Consider the following 26,651-nt stretch of genomic DNA (forward strand, 5'->3'; position numbering starts at 1 on the left):
GTACAATATTTGTTCAGTAGTTATTTTGTCTGCTATAATCTGAAATCGCTTAAATATGATCAAATTGTCGAAAACTTTGTATGAAACAAGATTCTTAAGTATTTGTGAAATTTTTAAGTTTCTTTCAACCCTTTGGTGACGAAGAATTAACCGCTCGATTAAATTTTGATTTTGTTTTGCATATTCGTTCTTGAAATAGTCCTATTTTTAATAACGTCCTCAAAGGTAGAAAATCGAATATAGCTTTGAATTCAAAACAAATCATTTGTCATGTATTCTGTTTACACTGCCAGAAATGAAAACACCATAAAAATATGGCAGTGAGCGTCAAATTGAAGTGAACAAAATCATTTTATTTAAAAAGTTTTAAATTTTGTAATTATTCAAAATACTTCGTTAGCACTTTCAGTGATTAAAGTGAATTTAAGGGTTTTGGCAAAACAAAAAAAAAATTTAAAAGTATGGCTATTGTACTCTATATGTAGCTTACTTATTTAAAAAAAATCTGTCAAATCCCATAAAAATTAGTAATCAGTATGCTCAAGATGCAAATTCGGGGCTATATCTATTTATAGAACTGTCTGGGCCTTATCTGATTTGGGTATTGGAGATAATCAATGTACAATGAATGATAAAATCCAGCCAAATTGGATAAAACTTAAGGCTCATATGGATTCAAGAAGCCAAATCTGCTTTCTAGCAATAATGACATATATTAATAATTCGGCCGGGCCGAATCTTATATTCCCTGCACCATGGATCGCATTTGTCGAGTTCTTTTCCCGGCATCTCTTCTTAGGCAAAAAGTATATAAGAAAAGATTTGCTCTGCTATTAGAGCGATATCAAGATATGGTCCGGTTTGGACAAAAATTAAATTATATGTTGGAGACATGTGTAAAATATCAACCAATTCGAATAAGGATTGCGCCCTTTGGGGGCTCAAGAAGTACAATAGAGAGATCGATTTATATGGGAGCTGTATCGGGCTATACACCAATTCAGACCATTATAAACACGTATGTTGATGGTCATGAGAGGATTTGTCGTACAAAATTTCAGGCAAATCGGATAATAATTGCGACCACTAGAGGCTCAAGAAGTCAAGATCCCAGATCGGTTTATATGGCAGCTTTATCAGGTTATGAACCAATTTGGATCTTATTTGACACAGTTGTTGAAATTAAAAATAAAATACGTCATGTAAAATTTCAACCAAATCGGATAGGAATTACGCCCTCTAGAAGCTCAAGTCAAGTCCCCAGATCTGTTTACAATATATGACAGCTATATTAGGTTTTGAACCGACTTGAACCATACTTGGCACAGTTGTTGGATATTATAACAAAACACGTCGTGCAAAATTTCATTCCAATCGGATAAGAATTGCACACTCTAGATCCTCAAGAAGTCAAGACCCAAGATCGGTTTATATGGCAGCTATATCAAGTTATGGACCGATTAAAACCATACCTGGTACAGTTGTTGGATATCATATTAAAATACTTCGTGCAAAAATTCATTCAAATCGGATAAGAATTGCGCCCTCTAGAGGCTCAAGAAGTCAGAAGATCGGTTTATATGACAGCTATATCAGGTTATGGACCAATTTGAACCATACTTGACACAGTTGTTGGATATCATAACAAAACACGTCCTACAAAATTTCATTCCAATCGGATAAGAATTGCACACTCTAGATGCTCAAGAAGTCAAGACCCAAGATCGGTTTATATGGCAGCTATATCAAAACATGGACCGATATGGCTCATGTACAATACCAACCGACCTACACTAATAAGAAGTATTAGTATTTGTGCAAAATTTCAAGCGGCTAGCTTTACTTCTTCAGAAGTTAGCGTGCTTTCGACAGACAGACGGACGGACGGACAGACAGACGGACATGGCTAGATCGACATAAAATGTCGCGACGATCAAGAATATATATACTTTATGGGGTCTCAGACGAATATTTCGAGTAGTTACAAACAGAATGACGAAATTAGTATACCCCCCATCCTATGGTGCAGGGTGTAAAAAGATAACCACGAAAAAGAAAATTTTAAGTAAGCAATTCCGTGCTACTTACAAAATCCTTAATTGCTTTCCATACCACTCCTCTAAGTTGGTTCATGTTTGGTATCATGTCCCTACATAAGTACTGATGTCAGTTGGCCGCGAAAGCTGGGCAATGACATAGGAAATGTTTCAACGTTTCATCATCTTCTCCACATGCCCTATACATGCTATCACTTGCCGCACCGATTTTGCATAAGCGAGCTCGTAGTCATATGTGTCCCGTTATGATACCAATAGTTATACTCATTTTCGCCGTCCTACCGACTGTTTCGCTGCGTTTCTCGCCAACTCCCTTAAATCGGACTGCGTCGCCCCGAAAGGCTTGAGGCCCTTTTATTTAACTTTGAGGAATAGTGGGACATATATGTCCCATCAGTGATCAATTCAATTTATTTAAAAAGTCACTGGTAGAGGTGGCATTGACACCAATAATGCTAAACATTTAGACTATCAAGTTTTCGAAAAAGAGACATTTTAAATTAATAAAAAAATAAGTAAAAGCGTGCTAAGTTCGGCCGGGCCGAATCTAATATACCCTCCACCATGGATCGCATTTGTCGAGTTCTTTTCCCGGCATCTCTTTTTCGGCAAAACAGGATATGAGAAAAGATTTGCTCTGCTATTAGAGCGATATCCAGATATGGTCGGATTTGGACCACAATTATATTATATGTTGGAGACCTGTGTAAAATGTCAGCCAATTCGAATAAGAATTGCGCCCTTTAGGGGCTCAAGAAGTAAAATAGAGATATCGATTTATATGGGAGCTGTATCGGGCCATAGACCGATTCAGACCATAATAAATACGAATGTTGATGGTCATGAGAGAATCCGTCGTACAAAATTTCAGGCAAATCGGATAATAATTGCGACCTCTACATGCTCATGAAGTCAAGACCCAAGATCGGTTTATATGGCAGCTATATCAGGTTATGAACCGATTTGAATCATACTTGGCACAGTTGTTGGATATCATAACAAAACACGTCGTGCAAAATTTCATTTCAATCGGATAAGAATTGCGCACTCTAGAGGCTTAAGAAGTCAAGACCCAAGATCGGTTTATATGGCAGCTATATCAGGTTATGAACCGATTTGAACCACACTTGGGACAGTTGTTGGATATCATAACAAAATACGCACAAAAATTCATTGCAATCGGATAAGAATTGCGCACTCTAGAGGCTTAAGAAGTCAAGACCCAAGATCGGTTTATATGGCAGCTATATCAAAACTTGGACCGATATGGCCCATTTACAATACCAACCGACCTACACTAATAAGAAGTATTTGTGCAAAATTTCAAGCGGCTAGCTTTACTTCTTCGGAAGTTAGCGTGCTTTCGACAGAGAGACGGACGGACGGACGGACATGGCTAGATCGACATAAAATGTCGCGACGATCAAGAATATATATACTTTATTGTGTCTCAGACGAATATTTCGAGTAGTTACAAACAGAATGAAGAAATTAGTATACCCCCCATCTTATGGTGGAGGGTATAAAAAAGCAATTTCTTGTGTTTGACATCTTACCAAATCGAAATGGGAAAAATATCTTCAATGTTTGTGACGCAATTTTATGCCCTCATTGGTTCCCTATCGATTTAATGCACATTGCAAAAAAGCTAATAATAAATGTGGATTTAAAGCAAAAACAAATGGGACATATATGTCCCATGCGCCCTCAAAAGGTTAATATTTTACAATCTCAAAACGGGGGATAATATTTGCTGTTTTAAAATAAAAGTACTGCTGTCCCATTTTCGGTTACAGTAAAAATGTTTGCTGTGATTACTAACAAAGTTTCTCAGGGTGTAGGAGTGTTTAACCTTTTCAATCAATTGGCCGGCGGCGTTGTTAAATCGCCAAACTGACACTAATCCCCAAAACATATTTAAATAGGTCTAAACAAAAGGTAGGTTTTGTTGGGTGTCATGTCATTATGAACATAAACCTATGCCAGTAATCGGCTTGTTTTGCGCTTCAAATACTAAAAAGCTACCTCGGAAAACAAAATCTAAGTTAGAAAATCCTTAACTGTTTTCCATACTACGCCTCTAAGTTGGTTCTGTGTCCCCACCTAAGTGCTGGCGGTGAAAGCTGGGCCATGACCTAGAAAATGCCCCACACATGCTATCACTTGTCGCATCGATTTTGCAGTCCTACGCCTGCTAAACCAGCAGTAATATCAGCTTTCCCACTTTCAGCAGGAATGAACCGATATATATTTTGAATAAAAAATTTCGTTTAGTGTATTGCGTAGACAGTTTTATTCAGGAATCGGGCGGCACATTCTGCATCAGGACAATAAAACATTTACATCTGCCACCTCAAAAAGCCCTATCATGGGTCCCGTTTAGGAATATGTGAACCCAAATGATATTTGCTATTATCAGCTCACTGTCTGCTAACAGTTAGTAGCTAATTTCGCTGCTATTACGGCACTGTCTGCAAAAAAAAAAAAAACAAATACATTCACCAACAGTGCATAATAAAAAAGGGACAAAACGTTGAAGTTACAGGTGATACAATTGTTGTTGTGCTACCTATCAGCTGTGGATAGTAAGCAAGGGACAAATAATGTTATTGCATGCAATGCATTACTCATACATACAAAGGTAGCCAAAAAATGGGATAAATGTAGGCACAGACAGTTGTAAGGAAGTTTCATGAATGTTAACCAGTAGACAAATGAAGATGTGTATCCCAATGCATATTGTAGTGAATAGTGCGAAAATTGAGTAAATGTGGACACAAATAGATTTAAGGAAGTTTCATGACTGAGATGCTGATCAGTAGGCAAATTTTTTCATATAATATAGCAATAAATAGCAACGAAAGTCATGTGATCATTACCAGAGCAATAACATTGACGAACAAATTTAGCTACCATTGGAAATGTATACCAATGGTTGCGTTGTCTATGTTTACAAGGAATTTTAGGAGATTTTTGTTGTAATGTCCGCTTTTCGATTTTCAGCAAACAAAAACTTTTGCAAGTTTTTTGCCTGTTAGGGTGGGATCATTAATTTGTTCAATTTCTGTTTGTTTATCTTTCGAGATGAGCTTAACGATCGGAGATGGAAATGAAGAAGGAAAGCCAAAGATAGCAACACACACCAACCACTATGGGACGCGTTTCGTCTTTGGTTAGAAGACTTTTCAATCATATTAGGCGTGATGGATTCAAGGGCCGTGCGTTGGTATGTTGTATTTGAATCGTATTAATAGCGAAAACGCATCTATTATACAAATACACATTAACCACACTTGACAACCCTGTATATTAGCTGTACTTTTCCTATTGCATTTATTTTTGTGTTATGACAGCCATTCATTCTGTGACAAATTACACTTCTTCCGTACTACACATGATTTTGTTCATCTGTTGGAAGTTGTATTAATGGCTTCGGACGCTAAGACAACGGCAATGGCTCTCGCTATTGCTCCGTGCGCCCAAGTTCGATTCCAACCGGGTTCCGCCGAATTTTTAATATTTTAAAGTTTTTTGCCTGTTAGGGCGAGATCATTAAATTTTTTCAATTCTGTTTGTTTTTCTTTCGAGACGAGCTCAATGATTGGAGATGCAAATGGAAAAGGAAAGCCAAAGATAACAACACACACAATTGCTTTGGCAATCAATTTTGCTATTTTAAGAAAAGAAAAGTCTTTGTGTGTATATTTGTGAGTAGATTTCACTATTGAACCTATGCTTTTGGGATTTTCACGAAAGGTATTGGAGAGTAAATTACAAATATGTAAAAGAAAATTACAGTTCCCAAAAAAACATTTGCAACGAGTGTTGTCCTTTTAGGTAGGTTTCTACCAAAATTGGTAGGTTTATATTGTCTTGGTAGGTTGGTAGGCTGACTTCAATTTTTAGTAGGTTTTTTCAACATACCAAGTTACTGAAAAAAACCACCGATGATAACCGTTAGGAGAGCAGAACAAAACCATGGTTGTCGAGGGGCCAAATACTGTTACAAGGGGTCTAACTGCTTCAAATTTTGGTAAAAAGGCCGTAAATCAGGGCTTTATGGCAGCTGCATTCAAATATGATCAGATCTGGTCCATACTCAGATGTTGAGGGGTCCATGCAAATCACTGTAACGGCGAATATGGGTAGTAAAAGTGCATTTCTGGGTTCAAGCATTTTAATTGGGAGATCGCTTTATCCAAACTCGAAGCGGTTGTTAATTGGAAAAGAGACAAAAATACGACTCTATAAACTCAAGATTCCTTAGCGGGAGATCGGGATAAAGGGTGCTTTATCAAGATATAGCCCATCTTTGAAGTTAAGGCTATAGAGGGATTATCTCTAACAGATGAACTGACATATCTAGACGCTATATGAATAACGACGATCTACTACTTTGTAGCGTTGAAAATGTAGAATTATATGTGTTCTAAATGGAATGGCGAAATGACCAACTCTTCGGTGGTGGGTATAAAAACATATATAGCATTTTTTGGTAGGTTTTGACAGTCTTTGAAAGGTAAGAAATGATTTTCTTTCATTGGAAAAAATAGCTACGGCAAGGCGAGCTCGGCAGCCATATTTATGAAATGATGTTCCGTGTTCCATTATGGAACAACCCTTATAAATTGAAAATCCCTACTGTATATAGCCAACTACCTCAGCGGTTTTTAATACAGGGTTTCCAACAAGAGGCATTACTTGGAATCACCCTGAATGGTACTGTAAGCGTGGTTGTGGTGGCTATTTGGCTGATGTTCTTTTCCATTGACAGCATACCTTCCTCTTTCTTATGAAATAAATATTCGATCATTTGTCTTAAAATAAATAATCTACATCACTGGTTTTTAATATAGGGTTTACCAACAAGAGGTATTACTTGGAATCACCCTGAACGGTACTGTAAGCGTGGTTGTGGTGGCTATTTGGCTGATGTTCTTTTCCATTGACAGCATACCTTCCTCTTTCTTATGAAATAAATATTCGATCATTTGTCTTAAAAACTTAAAATTTTGTTTGTATACTATGTAGCACAGTGAGGCCACTATGGCGCATAGGGTAACTTTCGACTATGACTGTGAAAACCTTTATTCTGATTGTGAGGTTTTCAGCCCATAAAATTTCTCTAAGTGGTACTGTTTGGACCCAGCTTTTTGGAACTATGCTACATTCCAGAACATCAAAAAAACAATTTCAGCGGTGATTATCCCCTAAAAATGCTGGTGACATTTATAAGCTACTATGCCATGTAAAAACTTTTTCACAACGAGTTGTCGCACCTTGGCATTGAGCTTAAACTTGAATCGGACAGCACTCATTAATAATAGAGAAGTTTGCCCCTGTTCTTTTTCCTTTTGGTGAACTTGTGGAAAGTATGCTCCACATTTTATTGGCGGGCTACTGTCAAAATATACATACATAGAAGCTCTATTCTTCCCCGTGGATCTTTAATCTGGTTTTGTGCACTTGTACTTCATTATTTTCGACTTTCCTGGGCATAATATCAGCTGTTCCTATGTACGTTTGATTGTTTTCATTTTTTTTTATTTTCGTCCCGAAGAACACACATCGTTGAGTGTGAATGTGTGTGTCTGCGCTCTGGTGGGAGAATGACGAAATGCTGCATTGCTAACATTTCGATTTCTTCTCAAGCACATTTTTTTACCATTCTTTTCTATTTGATTTGATTTTATTTTTATATGTTTTTTTTTCTCACATTTTTTATTTCTTTCGTTTTTTATTGCCTTGTCCCACACCATCCATTGTTTGACGTGATCTGTGTGTGGGTGCTGGGTGTTATGGAAATCCCTGAAGAAGGTCTCGAATTACTACCAGCTGAATTAAGTGAAAATTCAAATGCGCCAAATCTGGTTATAATTGGCATTTCGCTGGCAGCTTTTGGCTTTCTTTTGGTTAATGCCGCCTTAGTCGGCTGGTTTTTCGTCCATCAAAGGCGCAAAAAAGGTTTGTGCTCTTTCTTTTTTTATTATTTTATTTTTGCATTTCTTTTTCGTTCTTATGATGATGCTTTCTTTTGTTGGCATTTATCATTTCATTGTTTATTAGTTTATGACTTACTTTTAGTGGTAGGTAGATTTGTTTGTTTTCTTGCTTGTTTAGATGGTAGCGAAATTTCACTTTTTTTTTAATTTTTTACACGAATAATTTATAATACATCTAGGCCTACTAAGTTTAAAATATAGGTCAGCTTATTGTATGCACCTTACAAAACTTATTAAATGCAAACTGTAGTGGAAAAAAGGTAAGTGAAGAACACCACTAACCATTTATGTTACTAACCATTTAAACACAACCTATTTTATATTTTTAAGCGTTTATCTTTAGAAAGGATTCCCTTTATTGCATCTGTAATATAAAAAGATTAAACAAAATGCAAAAATAGAAAATATGACCGACAATAAATAAGAGGTTGTTGACATTGCTTTTATATTCTTTCGAAGAGAGAAGTAGTTCCTTAATTATGAATACATTTAATTACTTTGGATCACACTCCGATTTTCATGTTTGCCTTTTGAATTTTAAGCTGGTAATGATTTAAAGGAAACTATCAAACATGATGCCAGAAATTAGCTATATCTAGTTCTGAACCAATTTTGATGGACCTGGGTTTAAGTTTTTCAGATTGATTTTAAAACAAACCGTTTCAGATTTCTAGAAAATATATTCAAACTCTACTAACTACTATATTTCCTCGAAAAGTGCATATAGGTCGATATAAATATGTGTATGGAAGCTATGTGTAAATTAATCTGAACCGATTTTTATAAAATTTACCAAAAATGTCAACAGTTATAAGAGAACTATATGTGACTATTTTCGTGACAATCGGTTGACAATATTATCGCAAATTACTCATAATCGGAAGAATATATCTGTTCATTGGAATGAAATTTTCAGATCTAAAGATATCGATGAAATGATTTCAACTATTTATACTGTGCTACTTTATTTCTCAATCTGTCCCTTAAACAACCAATCTTTCTAGGCTGAAGAACAAGAATAATCTTCTTCTTATATATACAAATCAATTTGTGATTGTTTGTAGGTTTGTTTGTTTCTGTGTTCCTTATAGACTCAGAAACGACTGAACCGATTTTCTTGAAATTTTCACTGATGGTGCATAATGAACCCGTGGTAAAATAAGGTACTACATTTTTTTATATCTGAAGGGGGAGCGGACCCTCCCCCTTATCCTAATTTGCAGAAACCCCAGATCTAGGAGATGGGTGGTGCGATTAAAGCGAAATATTGTTCGCTTAGTAACCTACAAACAATAATTTGGTATTCAAATTTCGGATGACGGTACCTAGGGGTACCGTCATCCCCACCCCAAAACCTACCAAATATTTGTATTTACACCAATCACGACAATATGGGACTCAAATGAAAGGTATTTAAGATTAGAAAACGTGTCTGATATCCAATTGTCGGAACAAGTGTTTGCGTGATCACCCCAACCCTCAAAAAACACCTCTTAATATGATGTTTATATATGTTTAGCGACCATGGCAATATGGGACTCAAATAAAAGGTATTTGCAAGCAAAATACGAATCCGATATCCGAATTTGGGACAAAGTTTCTGGGGGTCCACCCCTTTCCCAAAACACCCCCCAAACAGGAGTTATTTACCGAACATGGCAATATGGGACTCAAATGAAAAGTATTTACGAGTAAAATACGAATCTGATACCTCAAAACACCCCCAAACAGGATTTATTTACTCACCATGTCAATATGGGGCTTAAATAAAAGGTATTTGGGAGTAGAATACGAATTTGATATCCAAATGTAGAACTATGTATTTAGGGCATCACCCCTTCCCCAAAACACCCCCAAAGGGTAAAAATTTTTCGACCATGCTAATATGTGGCTCAAATGAAAAGTCTTTGGAAGTAAAGCCCGAATCTGATATGTTTGGAAAAACGTGACTATGGGGACACCTGACCCCCATAACACCACCCAAATAGAAAGTATTTACTGACCATTGCTATATGAGGCTCAAGGTTCAGAGAAGGTCACGAATCTGATATGTTTTCAAAGCCAAGTCACTGAATGGGCGCTCCATCCCCCAAAAACTCCTAAACCGGTCATGTTTGCCGACTTAGGAAAAATGGAACTCAAATGGAGGGTATTAGGGAGTAGACCATGAATCTGGAATCAACCAACTGTCTAGGGGACGTCCCACCACCATAACAACCCCCAAGTAGTACGTATTTGCTCACAAAGACAATTTGAGTCTTCAAGATAGTGGAGCTCGATATTCATAGCTTTTAGGGCCCATGCCCCAAACTGGACATATTTGCTGGCTTTTTCAATAAGGGGTTTAAGTGAATGGTATTTGAGATTAGAAAACGAATTTGATATAAATTTATGAGGCCAATGGCAATATGGGGTTCAAATATATGGGAATAGAGCACGTTGCTGATATATTTTCAGGGCTTAGTGATTGGGAGATCACCCCAATGCCCAAACCACCCCTAAATCGGGCATATTTACCGACCATGTCAATGAAAGGAATTGGGGGGTAGAGCAAGAATTGATACCCACTTTCGGGACCAATTTTCTGGGGGTCTACCCCTTTCCCAAAATACCCCACAAACAGCAATTTTTTACTGACCATCGCAATATAGGGCTCCAATGAAGGTATTTGGGAGTAGAATACGAATTTGATATCTAAATGTAGGACTATGTACCCTTCCCCAAAACACCCCCCAAAGGGTGAACATTTTTCGATCATGGCAATATGTGGCTCAAATGACAGGTATTTGAGATTAGAAAACAGATTTGGTAACCAATTTTGGGGCCATGTGTTTGTGGGACGCCTCATACTGTAAACTCCCCTTAAACCAATGACAATATGAGGTTTAAATAAATGACATTTGAGAGAAGAGCACCATGCTGATAATTTTTCAGGGCCAAGTGTCTGGGGCTGGGGGACCACCTCACCCCCGAAAATACCCCTATATCAGACATTATGAGAATATCGGGCTGAAATAAAGTATTTTGAGAACGGAGTACACCTTACATCCAAACTTAAATTCGTAGACCAATAAAGATCATATGGGATTCAGATAAGGGCACTTATATTATTAAACTGTTTGTCAAGCGATATACTATTTTCGTAGCATGATATTTCACCAGAAGCTCTTTAATTGTCGTAAATAAATATTCCAAAGAAAATTTTGTTCCATTATAAATTCAGCTGAAATATATTGTATAATAGATCTATCTGAGAATCGAGAAAATTGAAAAATTTTTTAAATTATTAGGTTATAGGTCACATGACAACCTTGCGATATCAGTTGGCTCACAGCATCAATGGTTTTTGGAACAACAACTGATTTTGGAAGACCTTAACGAAATTCGTCTTGGTTGAATTTACCACTGGTCCTTGATGGAGCTTCATCGCAAAAAAATTTAATTAATCCGTCGATGCACTGTTGTTGAGCTAATCCACTTCGAAAGTTGTAAAAATAATCACACGAAAATATTCACGATTTCAATCCATATTTGCGCGAAATGAACCTTTTAAGATACTATAAACAACCTAAATAGCGCTCACATGTCAAAACGTACTGAGTATGCACAACCTTAAAAATGTCAAGCTTTACGATAGAGCGTCAGTTGGGTTGTCCAATATCGAAATATAAATGGCAACACTCGTAATACAACCCATTGCAGCTCCATCGAATTAGTTTTCGATCTGGACCAATTTCAATATGAACAACGAGGTTACGCACAGTAGGATGGAAAACAAAATAAATGGAAATAAGTTTGCCATTTTGGAACTTATAGAGATATCTTTATGAAATTATACGTGGTTATAGCTGAGGTGTTATCCAGTTTATGTGCATTATAGGGCCCTGGAAGTCCCTAGGGCGCATTGTTGGGCCTTCAAAGTTGATCACCTCGGTCCTACAAAACTTTGTTTGTGCTATCAAAAGCGCATTTATGGTCTGATTTTCAAAAGTTTTGTAGTCTTGTCTCTTATTTGGTTGCTTGTGAAAACATTTCTAAACCGATTTCGAAGTTTTAACCTGATTTGGAAAGCTAAGAAAAAAGAAGATATTTTTCTACAAATTTGGGAAAAATAAGAACGATGTCTTTAGTAGTTTGGTTTTGTTATATTTTCAATTAGAATTTTATTTTTCACAAAAGTTTTTTTTTTTTGGTTTATTTTGTATTGCAAACATATAAGTAATGAACAAACTGCATCCCTTGGAACACAGTTATAATTTCGAGACAACTTTTCTGCCATGAATGAATGCCAAAATTACCGAGGTGTGTACATTGTGCATCGATTTCGGCCCATATAATAACATATTTAAGTATACAGAATATACATTTCTGGAATGGTCATGACGTGTGCTACAATAAAATGCAAAAAATGTAAAATGGCCGTAGAGACTACAATCCTTGGATGGCGCTAAAAATTTTTTCCACGCAATTAGTTTTTACTTCGGGCAATGAAAATATGTATATAACATATTTTCATTGCCCGAAGTAATGCTAATAAAATTTACTATATATCGCCAAAATATTGTAAATTTTATTAGCTTTCCAAATCAGTTAAAAAATTGAAATCGGTTCAGAAATGCTTTCACAAGCAACAAAATAAATGCCCAACCTTTAAGATAGTTAAAAAAAAGTCACATTTTTTGGACTTTATTAAGGACATCACGCTTATTCAGGGCTGTTTTGTAAGGTTTTTTAAGCGCATTCCAGCAAACAAAAAATGAAAATCGGACCATAAATGCGCTTTTGACAGCCCGAACAAAATTTTGTAGGGCAGAGGTGACCAACTTTGAAGGCCCACCAATAGGCCCCTTAGACTTCAAGGTCGTGATGTTTTGCATATAAACTGGAAAACACCTCAGCTATAACCATGTAAAATTTCCTTTAGATGTCTTTATCCGTTCCGTTCTTAATGACTTATTTCCACTTCTTTTTTTCAATCCCACTGTGGGTAAATGCGCTTTTCATGGGCTCAAGACCTTAAATTGGGAAAATAGTATATACAAATATGATCCCATCGGAGCGTTTATCTATATGGATGTCGAGAGACATAATACAACTCACTGTACTAGATATCAGCGAAATCAGGCAAAAAATGCGCCTTTTATAGACTCATGACCTTAAATCAAAAGACAAAATTTCAATTAAGTTTTCTCTAAAGATAAAATTTCAATAAAATTTTCCATAAGACAAAATTTCAGTGAAATTTTCCCATCACAGAGGTGAATAATAGCAATAAATCTTCTACGTTCACTAAATCAAATCTTTTTCTGTATAAATAATTGCTTTAAACGAAACACACATTTTAAAGGATATCAAATGTATGTCGAATATAATGAGGATGGTCAAGTGTAGGGCAATAGCCAATGTTGGCCACCATACTCGTACATGGGTGAATTGGCACGAGAATGTTATCGTGTTTGTGGAAATGGAAAACAAAGTTTTAACAAATCACCAACTTAAACAAAAAACTTTGAATTTTTAAAAATTTATGAACTGACGATAGCTGCCGTTACCCTTCTAGGGCATAGCTACAGATACCTATGTTATAGCTACAGCTGTGAGAGCACAAGCAACTCTTGTTTCTATGCTGGCCATGGCGAACTTTCGCCCTCACCCAGTCCTTATGATTATACATTTTGGTATATTTCTTAGTATTTTTGTTTCCACAGCTATGATCCGGAAATTAAATATCCTTCACCATATAGAGTGAACAAACAAAATAACAACTACGCAACTACAACACTCGGAAAGTTGCACCCACCCCATGCAAACAGGCTCCTACAATGAGAAAAATGCAAACAACACCACTGAACAATTTCGCCCACACATTCACCGAGGCACACTACACCACTCACATCATGAGAAGAATCTTCTTTAGCTCTGCTATAGAAGAGCTTTAGTTATTTACGCACACTAATGTATTTATTTAGAACTGGAATCTCTATTTACGCCACCATCTTACTCCCCTTCGTTTCTCCCATTACCATGCATTTTGCATCCTCTTATTTTCTAGGCGAGGACAGGGCCATTATATTGATTTCTTACTGCTCCATTAATAATACACTCAGTTAGTCAGTCAGTAGGGTTTTCCATCGGGCCTTCCGTCCTTCTGTCCTTTTGTTATCCAGCCAACCAATGACTTGAAGTTTAAGCTGAGACTATCGTCAGCCAAATATGGTGAACTAAATCCGCCTAGTATTTGGTTCGTGTGCCCCAAACTGTTGTAGTTGTGGTTGTTATTTCAGCACCAATTCCTAGTATTTACAATCTCTCGGTTAGAGCAAAGGCGGAGGCAACATCGACCCAGACAACAAACAACTTGTTTTCCATGGAGATGTGGGGGTTAGTCGGCACTCCTCGTGCCATCTGTCCTCAGTTGAAGGCGCTGGGAAATTTGTGTATTTTTTGCGATGCTTTGTCCTTCTTTTCAGTCCATCTGTTTGTTTGTTTGTCTCTTTGTTTTCTGTGGAAGCTGTTGATGTTTACAATAAAAAATAGTTTTATCTTCTCTGGACTCTAAGTAGGATTACGACTACAGTGGTGTATAATAATGACAGTGGTTCAGTTTTCCAGTGTCATTGCTATGTCGGTGAAAAAGAGTGCTCACCTTTCCATAGTTGAACAAATAATTTGAGAATCAAATTAGGGAGGATGTCCGAATCTGCAAAATAGTAGCATGTTGTATACGAATTAAGCAAATTATACCGCATGATGTCAAATATCATCCATGTTCTTGGGTTGGTATCCAAAAATTTATAGCAGTTAAAAAGATGCAAGCACTTTAGAAGAGCAAAATGGAGATGAGAAATCATTACCGCTTTTCTGTCCATAAATTAGCACATCCAAAATTATTACGCACCACCGAAGAACGCTGGTATATTAATTTTGTCATTCCACTTGCAACACTTCGAAATACCGATTTGCGACCCTTTAAAGTCTGTAAATTCTTGATCATAGTGAAGCATTCTATTGACATCAAATTTTTATTTAGTATTTAAAAATTAAGATAATGATCTTAAACTTTACATAGATTCCCGCATTGTCCATTGGCAGGTTAAGTTCAAAGATGGGCTATATCGGACTTGATATAGTCCCCACATAGACACATCTTCCGACTCATGTTCTTAACCCCATAAAAGGTGAATTTTTGACCTAAATTTGCTGAACTTTAAATACAGCGAGTTTATATTAAGACCCTTGGCATCCAAAGCTAGTATGGCCTAGGTTTCGCTTTATTTGCTATATACACCAATGTCACGATTTAAAGTCTCGGACCCACAAAAAACGGTTTTAGTATCCTGATTTCTTTGAAATTTTGCACAGCTTGTTGAAATTTAAATAATACAAAGTACAAAATTGTTGTCCAGAAGCCTTCGCGTTGGAAGTAAACGTTGAAAGTGAAATTGATCCAATTAAAGAAAAGTTTAACATTTTCGAAATTTCAAATTAATTTTTAATTTGATCATTTAAAATATATTGGGTTGATGCAAACCAGAGAAATTAGTCTTCAGATATTAACAAAAACTGTCGGCTGATATTAAATTAGAAATTGTAAACTTTTGAATGAACCCATACAATATAATTGAATGCGTTGATTTTTTTTGTTAGGTTAGGTTGAATGGGTTGTCCACCAAATGTGAGGTCACTCGGAGCCGAGTTTGGCCCATTGTGGTACCCTAGAAAGAAAGTGTGAGTCCTCGGACTAGAGGTTATACAAGAATAAAAGGAAAGGCAGTAGGGGTGGAGAACCCGAGCGAGGGGTGAAGAACCGCGCGCCCCTATTCAAGCACGGATCTACCTACGCCAGAGCTTGTGGACAAATGGCACGAAGGCAAGACCGATGACTGGTCTGCCCGGCGCAGACGAACCCCTCATTGAGCACTCTTCCGCCCTCATTTCCTTTAATCCCCTCATGCCTAGGCATCCATGTCAGCGTCACATCGTGGGCCCGGAGCCTATCCATGGGTTTCAAACAATCCGCCACGCGTCTCTACCTCACCATCCTCGACCCCAAGGCCTTGAGCGCCGCCATACTGTCCACATACATTTTGAGTTTCGAGGGCGGTAAGCCCCTTACCAGGATTTATCGTGAGGCCACTGCAATGGCACAAACGTCTGCCCGAAAGACCGTACACTCGTCCTGTAGTCTCAAAGACATACTGATATTGAGTGCATCAGAGTAGACCCCCAATCCAGTCCTTGACTCCATCTTGGAGCCATCTGTGTAGATCGACGTCTCATTCTCCTCAAGTACACCCCTCGCCCTCCAATTGTCCCTCTCAGGAAATCGAATCGCGAAAGCCCTCACTCCAGTCGGCACTAGTGCAAGCTAGTCGTAGATCCTCCCTAGTTCACCCTTCGTATCCATAACACCCAGAATCGAACTGTGGCCGCAACCATCCTCCTTCAGCATGCTAAGCCCCCTCAGCCTAAGCGCGATCCTAGCGAATATGCATATCCAACATCCTAGTGCATATCCAATCCCCGTGCGGTCCTGTATGGCGACTATCGCCCCTATCTTCACATTATTGAAGGCCCCATCAATAACCAAGAAGGCCGTCAAAGTGTAATCCTTCTGTCGGAGAGACATCTCGACCTCCTGTACCACCTCGTGAAGGGTGATCTCCACCGACCTGCCTTTGAGGTATGCGTGTTGTGACCCACTGAAGATTTCTCACCTTCAGGTCAATCTGTCTTTCCAGTGTTTTCAACAAAAACGATGACAGACTAATAGGCCTGTAATCCTTCGTCGTACTGTGGTTTATTCTTGCACCTTCTTAAAGACCACCTTGACTTCCCTCCATGCCCTCGGTATGCAGGACCACGTCAGGATCGCCCTGAAGATCTGCTCAAGCCATGGCAGGGTGACTCCAAAGGTCTCTTGCAACAATGCCGGCATAATTTACTCAGGTATGGCTGATTTAAATGGCCGGAAAGTGCGGACCCACGCCCACGCTATCTTCTCCTCGTCAACGATGTCCCTTTATTCAAAAAAATATAAAAAAAATATAATTAGCAAATTATAGAAATTGAAAAATATTTGCGTTATATACTTGAAAAATCGAAAGATTAGATGGAATATAAAAATTCTTGAAATATTAATGAAAGTTTTTTTATACCCACCACCGAAAGAATAATTTTGTCACTCCGGTTCGAAATATCCATTTCCGACCCTATAAAGTGAATATATCGTATTGATCGTCGTAAAAATCAAAGACGATCTAGCCATGTCCGTCCGTTTGTCTGTTGAAATCACGCTACACTCTTTAAAAATAGAGATATTGATCTAAAACTTAGCACAGATTCTTTTTTTGTCCATTAAAACGTTAAGTTTGAAAATGGGCTATATCGGACTGTATCTTGATGTAGTTTATATAGCCCCCATTTAGACCAATCCGCCGATTAAGGGTCTTAGACCCATAAAAATCACATTTATTATCCGATTTTGTCAAAATTTCGGACAGTAAGTTGTAAAGGCCAGTCGACTTTCTTCTTCAATTTGGCACAGATCGGTTCACATTTGGATATAGCTGCCATATAGACCGGTCTCGCGATTAAAGGTTTTGGGTCCATAAAAAGGGCATTTATTGTCCGATTTCGCTTAAATTTAATACAGTGACTTAACTTAGGCTTTCGACATCCGTATCGTATATGGTTCAGATCGGTCAATATGTGGATATGGCAATCAAAAACACCAATATTTTGTGCTACAAAATTGAACAATGACTTGAACTTATTAGACCGTGTCGAATTTGGTCCAATTCGGACCATATTTCGATAAAGCTGCTATGGGGGCACAAATTATGCAATTTTCACCGGATTATAAAGAAAGTTGGTTTACATATATACCCGAGGTTGTGGGTTACCATTTGGACTGCAGAAAATGCTTATTGCTTTAACAAACTAACATTGCGTACACATACCATCAAACTAGACTTTTGCTTAAAATGGAGGTCATACCAGTGCCAAATTGATAGGGCAATAAATAACCTATACCTTATTCATGACATTTTAAAAAAATTTCCAGTGCTACTAAAAAATTACTGAAAGAACTAACTAGTAAATTGAAAAATATAAAATTTTAAATCACATTTTTTAGTGAAAAAATGACAAAGTAATTGAATCAATTAGATTTTTTAGTTTAAATTTTTTCATATTCAATTAAATTTTAAAGAAAAAGTTTCGTGATATTATTTTCTGTGCAGAACAAATTTTGTTTTTGGGATTCACATGGATCGCATTTGCAAAGTTGTTTTGCGCGAGTTATCTTAAAAAGTAGATAGGCAATAAATAGATAAGAATCGCTTTTTGTAGTTGATCATTAAGTCAAATCGAGAAATTGGTTAAATGGGAGCTATGTCAGACAAAATTTCATAGAAATGGAAGAGAATTGCACTTTTTAAGGGCTCATAAAGAACATTGGGGATCGGTTTACATGGAAGATTAGGTTAGGTTGAAAAGAGGGTGCAGATATTATTCTGCTCCGTATCACTATGGACATACACCTATGCCAGTAATCGGCCTGTTGTGCGCTCTAAAAACTATAAAGTAACCTCTAAAAAGAAAATTTTATGTTAGGAAATCCGTGCTACATACAAAATCCTTCATTGTTTTCAATACCACTCCCCTAAGTTGGTTCATGTCTGGTATTGTGTCTCCACCTAAGTGCCGGTATCTGTTAGACGCGAAAGCCGAGCAATGACAAAGGAAATGCTCCAACGTCTCATCATCTTCCCCGCATGCTACACACATGCTATCACTTGCCGCACCGATTTTACATACGTGAGCTCGTAGTCCTATGTTTCCCGTCATGATACCAATAGCTATACTGACTCCCCTCTTGCTTTCTTTCAGTAATAGCCTCGTCTTCTCACGATCTGGATCCCCCACAGGATTTTCGCCGTCCTACCGACCGTTTTGCTGTTCCACAATGTTGCTCTGGCCTTGACCGCCAAATCCTCTGCCCTTTCATTTCATCTTACTCCGTTATGGCCCGGCACCCAAACGATGCGGATTTTGCCATCCTCAGAGAAGGCGTTAATCTCCTGCAATCTCTTACACTGAAGAATTTTCGTGACCTTACTGTCCTGGTTGTTATTGCTCTTATGGCAATTTTGTACAAAATAGTATATAGTAGTATCAAAGTAGCATTGTACAAAATTTCAGCTAATCGGGAAAGAAGACATATCTATGGATCGGTTTATATGGAGGCTATATCCAAATCTGAACCAAAATGGCTCAACCTACATCAATGAGAAGTAGAATATCAAATAGCTGTTCGGTCCTGTTCGGTCACTATCGTGATTTCCACATACTGACATGGTATATCGGCTCAAAATATCGAGACGATCTAAATTATATATATATATATATATATTATCGGGTTCCAGATCAATATTTCGAGATGTTACAAACAGAATAGCTAGATTAGTATTCCCCGATCCTATGGTGGAGGGTTTAAAAAGTTCTATCCATTCATAACTCCATTTATATTCGTCTGAAGCGTTTAAACCAGAGATGGGCAACAACACACAACCGCACGCACATAAATTTCTATACCCGCGGTGTAAATATGCCCATCACTGGCTTAAACCAAGCATATTCACTGTTATGTACGTAGCAAATTTAGTGGTATGTCAGTAAGATGTAGTAAAAGATCAATCTTTGTCATTTTTGAAGTTCATAGAATGGGGACCTTTTCATTTTTTTATGCTGGGGTGGCTTAACATTATTTTATTAATTTTGTTGTCGAGAAGAACTTATGATCTCATGTTTTGTTGTCTGCCAAGAATGGCCTAGTCTACAGACATCATTTTGTTGATCATGAAACAACGAAATAACCATTACGGCAAAGTAAAAAGTTTCTCCTTTAATTTGTATAAGAGAAAATGTAAAGTAGTTATCCGTTCCATTCTTCAGAAATACTCCAACAAATGATGTCTTCCATGCAATGCGAAAACTAGTTGAGTTTTACTTACAAACTGTTTTACATACAAATTTGGCAGTTGATCCAAGATCCAAGATCGATTTATATGGCAAGTATATCAAAACATCTATATTGACCATTTGCAATGCCATTCGACCTACACTAACAGCAAGATCGAAAGTTAGCGTGATTTCTATATAGGGACAGATGGACGGACAGACGGAAGATAAATCGACTTAGAATGTCAAGATGATCCACCATCCTGTAGTGGAGGCTACAAAAATAGACACTCAAACCAAGGTGTGTGGTAAAATGAAACACCCATTAGCCAAAGCTATAGAAAACAAAGGCCGAATAGAGCATATTAAAAATGAAAAAAGCTTTCATACTATAATGTGACAACACTGCTTAGCCCACCTTATATTGCAGAATGATATGACAGTGGTACTAAGAAGAAGATGAAAAACATGGACAGCGTAAAAACCACTGGAACATGGGTATTAAAAGGCGGTGGAGGACAACAGTCATGAGTCCCACAGCTGGCTACAACACTCCACCTTTTAATAGATATGGGCCATACGGGAAAACCATGGTAGTTATTTACCACCATTCCAGATTGCTGGCGAATTGGGAAGGCGAGAAATAACAAACGTAGTTTTGTTGATAGCAGCAGCAACAGCAGGCCCCGTAAAATCCACCGCAATATAGAGCCTACTGCCGGCGTTGATGACTGCAGCATGCATAGTTCTCGTTGCCTTTGTCGTTGTTCAGGTTCCTCTTTAATCCCTGCAGGCATTTTGAAAACCAAGTGGCTTTGCCGCGCCGCCAGCTAACCAGTCCTTCTTTGTGACTCCACACTGGGACACAGTGTGTTTTTATTCGTGCTGATGGCATTCATTTCGGTTTACAGCTTTCGTCCTCGTACTGGTGGGACATGGTGCACCATTACGGATGACTAACGTCTGTCCACAGCTATTTCCGCTTCTGGTTGCCTGGCCTGCTTCATTTTAATTTTTTTGCTCATGTTGTTGTGGCAAGATTATCATTTTTCACTTATGTCATCATCCTAGCATAAATACGTTTTGTAAAGCTAAGGAATTTAATCGCACAGCCCCCCTTTGTCTGCTCAACTCCTGACTTCTGCATTCCAGGCCATTCAGCTGATGTGAATGATGAAAAAGTCGACAAACGCAAACCATATTTTACGAAGGCATTAAAAATATTTCCGTACTGATACCCTCGCCTCCATCCCCAGTTTTACTCGATTCTCTGGCATTTGGTATGCATTCGATGCCAGGCAAACGGCAACCACAGCAACAAAACAGAAAAAGTTTTAATCTCTACTTTATGCACAATGCCTGGGAATATCTTCACTTTTCTTTATGGAACTCCTTTATGGTGAGACCACACATACTCTCCCCTCCTTGCCATCAGGCCAAACTCCCCAAATTAAATACCTCCCTTTTTTGTCAGAAACATTTTTTTGAGATGTTTTTAGGTTTTATGCTCGCATTTTGCATATATTTTGCTGCTCCTGCTGTTGTTGTGCTGGGAACAACCATTATTACGAACACCGACAACATATCGCTCATACTTACCCTATTGTTCGAATTTAAGCTGATAAGGATCTACGCCAACAACGGCGGAGTATATAAAGCTTCACTAATACAAAATAATGTTGAGAAGATCTCAAGAACATACAACTATGATAGCAACATCGACGATGGCGCGGGCACTACTGCCAACTTGTTATCCTCAAAATCTTATTTATACACAGAGAAATAAGGACTCCTGTTCAAAACTGAAAAGAATCACCCCTGCGAGAAAACGAATGAATAGGCAGTATCGAAACTAAAGAAACTGTTGCCATTTCAAAGCCAGCAAATGTTTGCTCCCCACACAAGAGCAATTGAATGGCAGGAAATCCTTCCCAGCTAAATTGTATATAACATTCGCTTGAAATCTTTACCCTAAGCATATGACTCGGAACAGCTTCTTGGGTATTACCTATGCATGGATGATCTTATGTAAACGTAATGCTGCCATTCATGTACAAGGTTTCTTTTTCTTACGCTTATTGCCAAAGCGCAAGGAATTAGTGCATATGCTCGCTGTGGTCTGGAGCTATTTGCAGTTGTAACTTTTCGCCTTTTAATTCTTCAAGGCCTTTGTTACACATTTCAAGCTTTGGAATACGCCTTTGCAGTCAAATATTTATAACCTACATTACTACAGTGGTTAAAGATGAGGAAGAGAGATAGACCCATTTTATTCGATCGTCTTCAAATTTCGGACAGACATTTTGTTGGAATAGAGATGAAGCCTGTTGCACCTGCAAAATATTGATTCAGAATTTGATATAGCTCCTCTTTATATTTTCTTCTGATTTGGACTAATATTGCAATATGAAATACTTTTTTTTTGACTCTCGACTATCTTCATTGAAACCTAATCAGATTTAGATATAGTTGTCATATAAATCGCTTTCCTTACTTAACTTCCTATGAACTTCGAAGGCGCAATTTTATCGGATTTGCCTGAAATTTTGCGCACTATTTTGAAAGACATAACAGCACAAGAAAGGACTGCAGAGCAAAAGCCACAAGAGCACCACATGGTCGGGACATCTATAAGGCTGAGCTAGGAAAATATAAGGGCGAGCTGAGAAAGGCCCAGAACAAATTCTGGGTAAAATTCTGCAGCTCCGTGGTGGATACACCAGAACTACTCGTTGATACCCATTTCCCGGGAAATTCTCCAACCGACAACGTGGCTACCCAAATTGCAGCGACCATTGCCCTGAGGTTAAGGGAGCTTTCTCATTGGTCATGTGGCGTATGTGTATTATCCTTGATACACTATCCAATGTTCCAGGCAGTATGGACTACACTATAGATGGTTCCAAACTTAACGACCAGGTGGGCTTTGGGGTGTACTCTAAATATCTTGAACTAGCAATATCATAAAGGTTACCCGACCAATGCAATGTGTATCAAGCAAGGATTCTTGCAATTAAGAAAGTGGTGGAATGGCTAAGATATAATGTCATTACGACGAATGGCATAAATATCTTCTCAGACAGCCAGGCAGCCATTAAATCCCTGGACAACGTATTCCTGAACACAAAAAACGGCATCGAGTGTCGCAGATCTTTCAACGAGATGGCTGAACAGTTGAAAATTCGCCTGTTCTGGGTGGTGGGCCACAGAGATATCCCAGGGAACTGTAAAGAAGACTAGCTTGCGAGACTAGGAACTACCCTACACATTCCAGGGTTGCTGGAATCTGTGGGTATGCCTCTTGCGACACGTAAGCTAAGTTTTCAGGACCAGGCCCGAAGAACAACGAATGGTTGAAAGTGGGAGCTGCGAGCATTCCAAAACTATGTGGTCTAATCTACACTTGAAGAGGTCTACTGCCTTGCTGTCATTTTCTAGAACAGACGTCTCAGTCATTGTGTCCGTCAAGACAGGTCACATGCTGACAGACTGAAGGTTACCAGCAACGACTTTTGCAGAAGCTGTAAGGACATTTGTGAAGTACTGTACAATTAGGTATGGCAGCCATTTAAAAACTTCTTTCCCAAGAGGTGTCGCACTGCGGCACGCCGTTCGGACTCGGCTATAAAAAGGAGGTCCCTTATCATTGAGCTTAAAACTTGAATCGCACAGCACTCTTTGATATGTGAGAAGTTTGCCCTTGTTCCTTAGTGGAATGTTCGTGCACAAATTTGCAATTTGCAAGATGAAGGAACACATTCTGTCTAAAGCAACCTAGATATTACACAACTACACAATGAAAGGAATATAGTTATCTCTGGCACCAAGAACAACAAACGACAGATCATACGGAGTCCTACATCAGCAATGGCTGCCGCCTCAGTGTATAGCATACTGATACAACAACGAAAACAAAAACAACAGACTAAGGATAGAATTACTTATTAATACATAGAGAGCAAACCGGATTGTTTAATTGGTAATTTGGTCTCGGTAGAAAGAGAATTATTCTAATATAGTTCGCCATCCAAGAATTAAAAATAAATCTTACCCCACAATAATTTTACAATAAGTAAGGCTGTAAGTGCTGAGCGTCTTCTTTCGAGCGTTGGTTATACGTTCAGAGCACGTATAACCCCAAGAATGTCAAGCTTTACCATAGAGCTGTCAGTTGACAAATTGCAATACCAAATATAAAATGCAACCCTATTGTAGATGCGTTTTAAGTGAAATTTGAACAAGTCATGTCAACCTAAACGGGTGCTATATGAACTTCAAAATAGGCAATTTTTTCAAAAAAAAAAATTAAAAAAAATACACTCGAGTTCTCAAATTCCAAAGTCCAGATCTTCTTTTTGGGTATATGTTTTTTTTCTCAATATGCAAAAAAATTTTTGCACCTAACAATATTTTTAGTCTCCACCGAAAATTTATTAAAAACTACCGATTTTGAATTCATCTTTGCCCCAAAAGGAGTATTTTAGGGATTTTGCATACTAACATCTCAGCTCTAAGCATTCCAAATTTCGAAGAGATATCTCCACCCGTCACGCGGCATATTTTTTACTAGATTTTGTAGGTTCTATCTCACTGTGCGACAGTTCCAATAGATTGGCTAAAGTCAACTTCTTCTTACAAAGCTATGTTGATGGGTTGATATAATTGGTGGGACAAAATGGGATATCCTTCGAGAGATCAGCTTCGGGATTATTCTTCATTTCGAAATACCCCTTTAGTTTCCAATACTTCATCTGCCGCCATTCTTTTATGAAGGAACTGTAAACTTGACCTCCAGGAATGAGGAAAATATTTTTATGGTAATGAGTCATTGAATATGTCCGAACACACCATCCGGTCCTGGAGTCTTGATTCGCGTAAATAAGGTTTGTGAATTAAATACACTAACAAAATAATTTTAATTTTTTTTTTGTCGGCCTCTTAAATAGATTTTAATCTTAAGTTCTGTAACTGTAAACAAATACTGGCGAGAACGTCAGAAAAATTCTTCAGCGTTGGCAATCCCCTCCTAAACTTGCATCGGGAAGTACTCATTGATATGAGAAAAGTATTATCGATATTCCTTAATGGCATGTTAATGTGCAAATATGAATAGGTAATTGTCAACCGCATTAGAGCTTAAGACATTACCACGTAAGTTAAAGGTTAAATATGGCACTTTAACCACTTGGCATACATTCATAGCATGCACCTGTGGGTAAGGTCTTCAGTGCTACAAAATGTTTGACGAGATTGATATAAAAATTGGCTCTTGACAAACAACACTATTTATGCAAACAATCGCTAATATTCACGTCTGATTTCAATGAGAAACAAAGGGCACATGTTATGCATAAATCAATAAATTCTGCAAAACATTATTACACCGCAAACAAAAAAATTTTTCAACGTGCAGAAAAATTAATATTTATATATTTTTTTCTTGATCGAATAAGTCAATGAATGGGAATAATGTATTGCTGAATAAGATGAATAGACTGATGTTAAAAATTTGCCCATTCCTTAAAAATTTAAGGAACAGCAGGAACATTTCCCACATATAAAGTATTGCTGTCTGATTCAAGTTTTAAGCTTAATGATAAGATCCCGAACGACTTTTGGAAAAACTTTTCGTAATTGGATACCTCACAAATATCGCTAGCATTGGAAAGTTATTTCTGATATCCCCTCCGGGTTGCGAATCCAGCCGTTCAATGTCACTGGCGTTCATCCTAAACCCTACGCCTCTGTGCCCGCTTCCAATTGTACACATTGATTGATCAGTTTTGTCCAACGAGGTATATAAGTTTGAAATCTCAACTCTAGAAAATTTAACTTGACTATCGAATTGAATTACCAACACTTTTGTTTCTTTGGAAAGCTCGGCCTTTCATTTCGAAGGCGTTTTGAAGAAAATATTGAGTTTGTCATAAGTCAAATTACTTACAATTTGCCCTCTTTGCAAAAATACTGCACTACGTGAATGGCGAAGTAAAAACATGAAAGACACCAATCCTGAAAAAAAGAATCTCAAATTCTTTATAAAGTGTAATATAAGTTTTATGGCGTCAAAGCGCAAAAACAAAATATAAGACCTCGAGTTCTTTGACGATGACGACGAATGCCAACAAAAAAAAACGTGTGAAGATTTTGTTTGGCTATGGTAGCCAAAGGTAACGAGAAGTAGTGCAAAAGGATAATACAGTCGATCGTTAAAGTTTAGGTACAGAAGTTGTCAAATAAGACGATACGAAATGTATTAAATAAAATGTTAAATAATGTTTGTTTTGTAAAAATCTTATTTGCACTAAAATATTTGATTTTGAAAGAAATTGTAAAAATTTGACATTTTTCTCTAGAACGTACTTTTTAAGTCTTATTTCAACCAAAAATCCAAACAAAATCCCGACTGTGATTCTAACCTGGACCACGCAGCAACAGCGAGAGCAGCAAGCGTTCGAAGCTACTGACACAACTTCCGTTAGATGCACAGAATCTTGTGTATACCACATGCTATGTATACCACAGCTATGAGACAGTGAGTCAGTGTGCTAGGTTAGTGTCGAACTTATACCATAAAGGCGTTTTCGCAATGTATTTCATATACGTAAGTAAAACCTACCAACGTACT

General features: G+C 37.7%; 1 protein-coding gene across 3 annotated transcripts in view; it reads left to right on the forward strand.

The window, feature by feature from the left end:
* The window catches only part of LOC106088805 (nephrin), a 645,485-nt gene that overhangs the window by 397,360 nt on the left and 221,474 nt on the right, over nt 1–26,651 (forward strand). The window contains exon 18 of one of the 3 annotated variants that reach the window (XM_059368456.1): nt 7,875–8,021. The exons of 1 other annotated variant lie outside the window; for it this stretch is intronic. In XM_059368456.1, the coding sequence (XP_059224439.1) occupies nt 7,875–8,021 (147 nt within the window). Of the gene's footprint in view, nt 1–7,871; nt 8,022–26,651 lie in introns of all 3 variants that reach the window. One more of the 3 variants, XM_059368455.1, reaches the window with a different exon arrangement.

Source organism: Stomoxys calcitrans, chromosome 5, assembly GCF_963082655.1.
Source record: "Stomoxys calcitrans chromosome 5, idStoCalc2.1, whole genome shotgun sequence".
Lineage (NCBI taxonomy): Eukaryota > Metazoa > Arthropoda > Insecta > Diptera > Muscidae > Stomoxys > Stomoxys calcitrans.